This window comes from Sinocyclocheilus rhinocerous, unplaced genomic scaffold (genome assembly GCF_001515625.1).
Source record: "Sinocyclocheilus rhinocerous isolate Xijiao unplaced genomic scaffold, SAMN03320098_v1.1 scaffold1900, whole genome shotgun sequence".
Classification (NCBI taxonomy): Eukaryota; Metazoa; Chordata; class Actinopteri; order Cypriniformes; family Cyprinidae; genus Sinocyclocheilus; species Sinocyclocheilus rhinocerous.
In genome coordinates this window covers 97,530-107,473 of record NW_015662288.1, presented here as the reverse complement: position 1 = coordinate 107,473, position 9,944 = coordinate 97,530, and the positions used below count along the sequence as shown (strand labels likewise).

Below are 9,944 nucleotides of genomic sequence, written 5' to 3'. Positions count from 1 at the left end.
TAGAGGAGAATACAGTATGTACAGTATGTGGAAAATAATGTGTTTTTTTAACTTTAAACCGCATAAACACATTTCATTACACCAAATACACAAAATAACGTTCTTTTTAGCAGCATCATATGACCCCTTTAACTCATCTAAAGTTCCTGTTCATGTGTTTTTGGCTCCTTTTCTGATTGGTTGTTTTTTCACCTTTATTTTTGCAGGTGCCAAGAGAGGTATGATGAGAGCCACCCAGGGCCTTTTAAATCAAGTGCCATTTATTTATATATACATATGTGCTTTATATTGTACAGATTGTTTCAAACAGGCTTGTGAGATGATTCGGACATTTGAAGGCCTTTAAATACTGTAGAAAAGAGTCAAATCTTGAGAAGCTTGATGACACTAGGTCTGTTTCACTAATAGTTGCATAAATTGTTCGTATTTATACTTACGGGAGAAAAAATTCTGCCTTGTAGCATGCACACACATAGGAAATTATTTGTAACCTCATTTGTAACCATAATTGTAACGACTACACATTTTAAGTGTAGTATTCTAAATGAGTGACAGCATGCCAAGTGTTAGTAATTTGCATAAGACATGCCCACACCATGTCCATATAAGGTTCTTCATAGCAACAACCTATAAATGCCTTATAAACCATTCGGAACACTTTAGCAACTATATTGCAATGCTCTAGCAATCACACAGAACACCCTAGAAACAATCTATAAAAGCTCTATAAACTGTTCCAAACACCTTAGCAACCACAAAGCAATGCCTTAGAAACCACCTACCAGTCACATACAACACACTAGAAATCACCTATAAATGGCCTATAAACTGTTCATAACACCTTAGCAACCACATATTCACAACCTGGCACCCATGACAACAAGTTCTGCACTGACAAATAAAGGGGAGTACCACATAGCAACACCCTATAAACCACCTAGCAACCACACAGAACACCATAACAACAACCTATAAATGGCCTACAAGTTGTTCATAACACCTTAGCAACCACATAGCAACACCCTGGCAACAACCAATAAATTACCTTTAAACTGTTAAAAACACCTTAGCAACTACATAGCAACACCCTGGCAACCCATAAGAAGTTGTTTTGCACTGGCAAATAGAATCTACCCTAGAAATCACCAAAGAACCTTAGCAACACCCTAGAAACCACCTAGGATCCCTAGCAACACCATAGAAACCACACAGACCACCCTAGAAACAATCTATAAATGCCCTATAAACTTCAAAACACCTTAGCAACCACACCTTAGCAACAACCTATAAATCAGAACACCCTAGCAACTACATAGCAACACCCTACCAACCCATAATAAGACGTTTTGCACTGACAAATAGAAACCACCCTAGAAACCACCTAGGAACCCTAGCAACACCCTAGAAACCACCCAGGAACCCTAGCAACACTCTAGAAACCACCTAGAAACCCTAGCAACACCCTAGAAACCACACAGACCACCCTGGAAACAATCTGTAGATGCCCTATAAACCGTTAAAAACACCTTAGCAACCACACCATAGCAACAACCTATAAATCAGAACACCCTAGCAACTACATAGCAACACCCTGGCAACCCATAATAAGAAGTTTTGCACTGACAAATAGAAACCACCCTAGAAACCACCTAGGAACCCTAGCAACACTCTAGAAACCACAGACCACCCTGGAAACAATCTGTAGATGCCCTATAAACAGTTCAAAACACCGTAGCAATCACACACAACACGATAGCAACAACCTATAAATCAGAACACCTTAGCAACCACATAGCAACACCCTGGCAACAAATTTTACTCTGGTAAATACCACTCACTGTTTTGTAAATTGAGAATAGGTTTTAACATGAATGTTATTGATGAATGATGCTCATGAAAGTGTTTGTAGACAGATTTCCAGCTTAAAGCGGACGTGACTGAGTTAATGCTGTGTGTTTGTGCTCAGTTTGTGGGGAAGTCAGGTGTTCATCTGAAGCGGGATTTCTTCCTGACTAACGCGTCCAGCGCTCGCTCGGAGCTCTTCATTAACCTGCGGGAGGTGAGCTCACGCTTCCAGCTGCCCGCCGGCGAGTACATCATCGTACCCTCCACATTCGAGCCGCAGAAAGAGGCCGACTTCGTGCTCAGAGTTTTCTCAGAGAAACCCGCCAACTCGGAGTAAGTTGGCACGCACTGACTGATCCAGCTGTTAGGATTAAACATGAGCTTTCTCAACAGGGTCCAAAATGTACAGGATGTTAACAGGAATACTTTCCACTGACTATGTACATTTTGCATTATTTCCTCAAAATATATATACTTTATCCTGCATGCATATTGTATAACTTAGCTGTTTTAACCATTGCATATGTGCTGCAAATGGCATAGTTCATGCTGCCACTCAAAACATCATGAATTAGCCCGTCACATAAAACATTTCACTATTGCATTGCAGATGTTTTGTTGTCACTTTAAATTCTAGAGTTGGTAAAACTTAAAAAAGTACACTTTTAAACTCTTTAAGTGCTTTTAAGGAAAGATTCCCAATAGTGGCATTTATTTAACATTTAACAGACTATTTTGTATCTCTTTGGAACTGCTCCTTTTGCTTATATTTGGGGCAAAAAATAGACTATTGATCTTACTCAGCAAATTCAGTTATTATTTTGCAATTCATGAAGGTGTTATTGGTCAGCTGATTAGTATCTCTTTTCTGTTGTTGCATTTACTTAAAAAAATCGTTTTACTAACTTTGATGCCGCTGAGAATGAACTTAATCAACGTTTATACTGGCTAATGGCGAATGAATTGAGAAAACTGAATATATAATATGAAGATAATTTAAATTGTATTTTAAATATTTTAAAATACCTCAATTTTATCCTAATGAAAATTTTATTATTTAACGCTTTTAACTGTTGCAGCAAAGTTGCAAAAATAAATTAATAATATTAATAACAACAACCACCTTTTGGCTTCTTAATAACATTTAAATTGACCATTTGATTAACCATCTCTATGATATGAAATGCATAAACCCCAAAAAACCCCAGAAGACTAAACTAAAGTAAACCTGACCTAATCATCTCTTTTCTTGTTTCATTTACTTAGTAAAATAAGATTTTTTTTTAGAATCGATGCTCCTGAGCATTAATTCTGGACCTTGTTGATTAAATAGTGCCACTATAGAGCTTGTTCTAATGCGGAAACACTCAACTTTGATAGCAGATCTGTTCATCCAGTGAAGGCAAAGATCATTCTCTGGCTCATATTGTAATTCTCTTTGTGTCCTTCAGAGAAATGGATGATAAAGTCACGGCTGATATTCCAGAGGAGGTGAGATGATCAGATCGAGACACATTTCTATAGTTCAGCAAGAAGATAAGAGCGACTGCACTATACTACAAATATATTCTCTGTTAAAGGGAGTTATTAGACACTACACACAGCTGTATTCACAATATACCTCATGCTTGAGTGTTTTACTGCTAAAAAACATGTCCTACTACAATATATATATATATATACACACACACTGTATAATAACATTTAGTAAAGCGAATTCAGGTTAATAGATGGTTTCTGATGGAACAGGAGCTTATTTGATCATGCAAGACAGCAAGTATACATTTATTTATGTATAAGTATATTCTCTCTCGATTGCTTTAGCAACGTCTGGACGAGAGTCAGATTGACGCCGGGTTTAAGAGTCTCTTCAGACAGCTGGCTGGAACGGTGAGAGACTGATGAACCACTGCTGTGTGCAGACATGAAATATTACAATGCATTTATATGTTAATCACGTGGGAATATGTGTTCTAGGACATGGAGATCAGCACGACGGAGCTGCAGACCATCCTGAACCGAATCATCTCCAAACGTGAGATCTTCATGACTCAGTGGCTCTGTTTCAAACCCTAGTGAGCCGCGTCACTGTCTACACAGGCGGCTCACTTCTAAGACAGCATCCTACTAGTTAAATCCGACAGAATCTGTGCTATATATGCTTCTGCAGAAGCCACAAGTCAGTTGTCGCGCTCTTGCTACAGTCAAATGATGTGTATTTGCATCTGAATATTTAGCAATAAACTTAAAATATCTTTATCATTGTGAGTATTGACTAGAAGTCATACTTTTATATTTTAGATTCAATTATGTCACAATGTTTCATGGGTTGAGAACTTTTGAACTGTCATTAGTAATGATGTTTCCTCTCACGACTACAAATCAGTGGTATTTATAACACTGTTCCAGAACAGTTCAACCCAAATATTCCGATGTGTGCAGCGCATTTTATGGAGGACTGTTTCCTGATCCTGGGAGAGTAGACTACAATGCTGGCTGCTCTGACTCACAGACTGTAAGACTGTTATACTTAAGTACGTTTTTTATATTAAAGGAGTTGCCACTGATGATTCAAACGTGAGTTTTGAGCAGTGTTAGAGTAGCACTTGTTGTTTGTCATTTCTCTGATCACAAATGCAGACATGGTTTTATGTTTACGCGGCGCGATGCAACGCAACGCGTAAAAACACAGTATAAGTCATTATAATCAGTAATTATGTCCCCACTGGATGCAACAAATGCCTCGTTTGTAATGGGTTTTAATGTTTTTGTCTCGTCGCTCCGGCCGGACAGGGCATCACAGTATGGTGAGGGGCGTAACATTTCCGTCACACGCTTGAGGTATTCAGCCAATCACAACGCACTGGATAGCTGGCCAATCACAGCACACCTCGCTTTTCAGACCGATGAGCTTTGTAAAAATCGACGCGTTTCAGAAAGGCGGGGCATAGAGGAGAATCAATAATGTACAGTATGTGGAAAATAATGTGTTTTTTGAACTTTAAACCGCATAAACACATTTCATTACACCAAATACACAAAATAATGTTCTTTTTAGCAGCATCATATGACCCCTTTAAATGAAGTGTCAGACAGATCACACTTTCTGAGAGCTCATCTCTGTTGTGTGTCTTTATGCACAGATAAAGATTTAAAGACGGACGGGTTTGGAAAGGAGTCGTGCCGAAGCATGATCAACCTCATGGACGTATCCTTTCCACACAATCAGCTTTAAAACATATTCACTTAACATAACTCCGCTAACAAATACTGGTCATTGAGGGGTTTTTCAGTTTCTTTTTATTTGTCACCACCAGATACATTGACACTGCAGTGTTAACATCTCAAGTCTTATTTGCTCTGCATGTTCACATCAACCATTCGCTCTTTGTGTCTCGTACAGTGCAGACTATATTTCTGTTTCTCTTGCTCTGATTGTCCTTGACATGTTTGCAGACGGACGGCAGCGGGAAGCTCGGACTCACAGAGTTTCACGTGTTGTGGGAAAAGGTTAAACGCTACCTGGTGAGATGATATTATATTCATGTTTTTCAAAGGTAGTCTTTAGTGAGGGCTCTTCTGATGGTTTAAGTCAACACATTTACATATCAACACCTATTCAGTGTTCAGCAGCTTGACCCGGACATTACACATAACATTAGCCAGTCATAACGGAGCTCGTTTACATATAGAAGTATTAGAAGTGCAGCAGAAAAAGCAGCATGTTTATTTCTGAGAGTCAGAGAGAAAGTGAAAAGTTGTTATAAACAACCAGTGTTATAGTTAAGTAAAAGTAAACCCATACATTCATTACTTAAAATAAATTCATAAAAGCTATATAGACAATTAAAAAAGAAAAATGACTAAAACTATCTATTTATAAGAGTGAAAGCATCTTATAAAAGTACCATTCAAAATATGAATAGAAACGAATATAGTATCTCAGTAAAACTAAAATAGCACTGTGAACAGCTCGGTTTCTGTTTTTGGTGCATGAAACCTTGGCTAAAATTATAAAATGAAGAACGTGTAAAATATAGTAATGAAGTCATCATGAAAAAGATTGTATTGCCATATTATGATGCATTTTGCCTGAAGCGACTAAATGAACAGACATGACATTTTAATTCGAGATTACAAACATTTTTATAATAAATAAAAATCAATGAATGGATAAATTGTGTGCAGTCCGTGGTTTGAAGACGACTGCATGAAGAAATTAAAAACTGTCAGATGATTGCATGATTTATGATTTGCATATGTTGACAGCAAATCTTCAGAGACCATGACGTGGATAAATCAGGCACTATGAGCTCTTATGAGATGAGAAGAGCTCTGGAAGCAGCAGGTACACAGTCGAAAAGCTCTTATTTGGTCTGTTTTGATTCACCTCTGTGTCCTGACTCTCTGTTCGTCCCGTTTCCTCCAGGCTTTAAGCTGAACAATCATTTATTCCAGCTGATCATCCTTCGGTACACAGAGGAAGATCTGTCTGTGGATTTCGACAACTTTGTCACCTGTTTAGTGCGTCTGGAGACCATGTTCAGTGAGTCGATGTGTCATGGCCATAGAATTTAAGAAGTGTAGCAATTTTTCATTTTAAATATTAAAATTGTACTTTTTTTGTAATTTCATATCGCACAAAGATAATAGAATATATATATATTTTTAAAAAATGTATACACTACCATTCAAAGGTTTAGGGTCACTAATATTTTCTTTGAAAAATTAATACTTTTGAGCAAGGATGCATTAAACTGATGAAAAGTGACAGTAAAAGACATTTATAATGTTACATTTCTATTTCACATAAATGCTGTTCTTTTGAACTTTGTTTATAAAATAATCTCCATTCTTAAAAGAATCCTGAAAATAAAAATGTATCAGTTTCCACAAAGATGTTTAGCAGCACAACTGTTTTCAGCATTGATAATAATCAGGAATGTTTCTTGAGCTGCAAATCAGCATATTAGAATGATTTCTGAAGATCATGTGACACTGAAGACTGGAGTAATGATGCTGAAAATTCACCGAAATAAATTACATTTTAACAGATATTCACATAGAAAACACTTGTTTTAAATTATATTATTTCACAATTTTACGGTTTTAATGTATTTTTGATCAAATAAATGCAGCCTTAGTGAGACTTCTTTCAAAAACATTAAAAAGAAACCTTAACGACCCCAAACCTTTGAACTGAAGTGAATAGAGAATCCATGTAATTAGCTATTTTGCTGTTACTGACAGAAAAGTTGGGCATAGATCCATTTCTGCATTAAGTGCATTGTTGTAACACAAAATTACAAGAATATAACATGCACAATCTTTTTATAAGTACAGTAATTCTGACCTGACATGAGCTATCAGGACAATCGGACTGAGACGCGTGTGTGTTTTTACAGAGACCTTCAAGACGCTGGACACAGACGCTGATGGATTCATATCGCTCACGTTCTTTCAGGTTTCACTTACACCAACATTTCAACACACTGCAAACACACACCCAAAACACGTAGAGAGATGAACATGTCTGAGATGAATTAGTCATGTTTAGTTAACCTCTATACATGTGAATAACACGTCTAGTTCAAAGCAGTAGCATTCTATAATGATCTTTCTCTCTGTGTTGCAGTGGATTTCTCTGACCATGTTTGCCTGAAATGGACACAGATTTTTGCCGTTCGTCTGCACTGAGACTGATCTGTAGTCCTGCCATCTGAAGAGTGCCTTCATTTTTATACTTCTGTAATGCATTTCTATGGGATAAACAGCCTTAATGATGCAACCCCGTTTACATAGTCCACATGCGAAACAATGTGCCAAACGCGTTTCTAAAGCCAAGAGAAAAACATTTACAGCATGTTTTTGATCATTTCTGGATCGAGCTGCATGCATTTCTCCAGATGAAACTCTTTCTGTGCCAAATGAATCATTGCCAATTTCAATCATTCTTCATTTTTATCGCCATATTTTATGATCATGAGCTGCATATCTTTCAGTGAATGTCATATCTTAATGCTGTTCGTATAAAGACCGCTGTATTAGACATGCATGCGCTGGTGATGCTGTAGATCGAACCTAGCTTTACTTACTGAAGGGGATTTGGTTTAGACTGAATTTCATGCATGCAGCTGTTTTATGGGACAAACTGTTAGAGATGTACTAAAAAACCAAAGGATCTTTTAACAAGCGAAAAGGGACATACACTTTTTAAAAATGCCATATGCATTCCTTTAGTTCTGTTTATATGAACGATGCAAAACATCCATTTAATGCAATCTAGAAAGGAGCAACAGAACTGGGAACAGATTGAATCTGATTTTCATATACGCAGAACCATGAGCTTTAACAAGACGGCACTTTTCTTTTAATAGAAAGATGAGTATGAAAAAGTGGAGGATTTTCTTTTTTCCCCCCAATGCCAAGCAAAATGTTTTTTTTTTTTTCAATGTTGATTCATTTATGTGGGTTTTCAATAAACTTTCTTTTAAAGTTGAACGTTTTTTGGTTCTTGTCAATGTGCGTGAGCAAATATCTGTAATGTTGGTTGATATATCAGCATTGTCAAGAATATGAATTCTTGTACAATTATGTATGTGGCTTTATGACCTCATTAATTTATATATTTTACATTGAATATTTGTAATTAAAAAATATCTTGGGTGACTATTTAACTAAAAAGGCTAAAATGACAATGGTTGAAAGTCAGCAACACCTTACAAATTCACTTCTTTTAATCTAAACGACTGGCAGTGTTTAAATTTAAAGAGAAAAAATGTAAAGTAATGCACAAAAACACTTGGTGTATAAAAACTGTTTTACTTTACTAACACCAAGGCATACAAACAAAACTGAAACGTTTGTGAAATCGTATTTCAGATTTATTAGTAATGATGTAGTAATGAATGTAATGTCGAGTTTATTAGTGAAGAAATTAGTATTTTGTGAAATTAGTGTCATCATGCGTAAAGCGTGGGCTAATGCATGAAGAGAGGCTTTTATTTTGAAATTAACTGGTGTCCCAAACTTAAGGTTGCGCGCTTTGTGCAGAACTCGAGCCTCGACCTGCAAGTGGGCACCATCAGACCCTTCCTCCTGCTCTGTGCGTTGTGTGTTTGATGTATATTTGCAACATTCATTGGGAAAACCTGGTACAAACCCTACTGCGGTGGTACCAGGGTACACTGCTGGAAATACCAGTATTATTCCATCGCGATTACTGTATTTATGGACTTCAAGATATCAACAGTGACTAAATAAAGCTGGCAATGCGTGGTACTTTGTGTAACGATGCATATCAAAGATGAACAAACTAAAAAAAAAAAGTTTACCATGGTAACCATTAATAACAACAACACTACTAATAAAATAGATAATTTAGAATTCTGTATTTCAGTCAAATCACACTAGATTTGAAGGTAAAAAATAATTGTCCAGATTGTTTGTTTGTTTATTAAGACTAATTCCAATTTACTGAATATGGTTATCATTATATTAAAAAGGTTTCCATGATCATGATGAATTCTGTAATTTCTAGCTATTGTTAACACAGTAAAATCATAATAAATGTCAACTTCAAGATTATTTTTTATACTTTAAGACCAGGGGCCTGTTTCATAAAACAAGTTTACCAAATAAACCAGGTTTATTCCAGTTCATCTGACTTATTTTGAACCAAATCAGCTGACAGTAAATCAGACTAACTGAAATAAGCCTGGTTTATTTGGTAAACTTGTTTTATGAAACAGGCCCCAGATTATTTATTTATTAATTCCAAACAAACCATCAAATAAATAATTATTATTTAAAAAATTGGATTGAAAGTTTACCATGACACATTGAGTATTAACCCTACTTGTTATATTTAACTAATTATGTGATTTTTAGCATCACAGGATGCTGCCCATGATATAGACACATTGAAGAAATTAAAGGTAATCTAATATTTATTTATTTTTTACTTATTTTACATATTATCTATAGGCTATTTTTGTGTTATTTTACTTATCTGACTTATCCAGTGAGCAGCAGGTGTGTATGTGAAAGAAGAATATCCAGAGATAGTGTGTGTGTGTGTGTGTGTGTGTGTGTCTCTC

The 9,944-nt window shown here is 36.2% G+C and overlaps 1 protein-coding gene across 1 annotated transcript in view; it reads left to right on the top strand.

Moving 5' to 3' along the window:
* capn1 (calpain 1) overlaps positions 1-8,342 on the top strand; it is a 27,071-nt gene extending 18,729 nt beyond the window's left edge. Inside the window, exons 12-22 of the mRNA XM_016538080.1 lie at positions 207-218; positions 1,967-2,178; positions 3,297-3,336; positions 3,670-3,735; positions 3,823-3,880; positions 4,989-5,053; positions 5,302-5,370; positions 6,115-6,193; positions 6,275-6,391; positions 7,251-7,309; positions 7,481-8,342. Coding sequence (XP_016393566.1) covers positions 207-218; positions 1,967-2,178; positions 3,297-3,336; positions 3,670-3,735; positions 3,823-3,880; positions 4,989-5,053; positions 5,302-5,370; positions 6,115-6,193; positions 6,275-6,391; positions 7,251-7,309; positions 7,481-7,507 — 804 coding nt within the window. The 3' untranslated portion in view covers positions 7,508-8,342. The remainder of the gene's footprint in view (positions 1-206; positions 219-1,966; positions 2,179-3,296; positions 3,337-3,669; positions 3,736-3,822; positions 3,881-4,988; positions 5,054-5,301; positions 5,371-6,114; positions 6,194-6,274; positions 6,392-7,250; positions 7,310-7,480) is intronic.
* Positions 8,343-9,944: the final 1,602 nt, after the last annotated feature.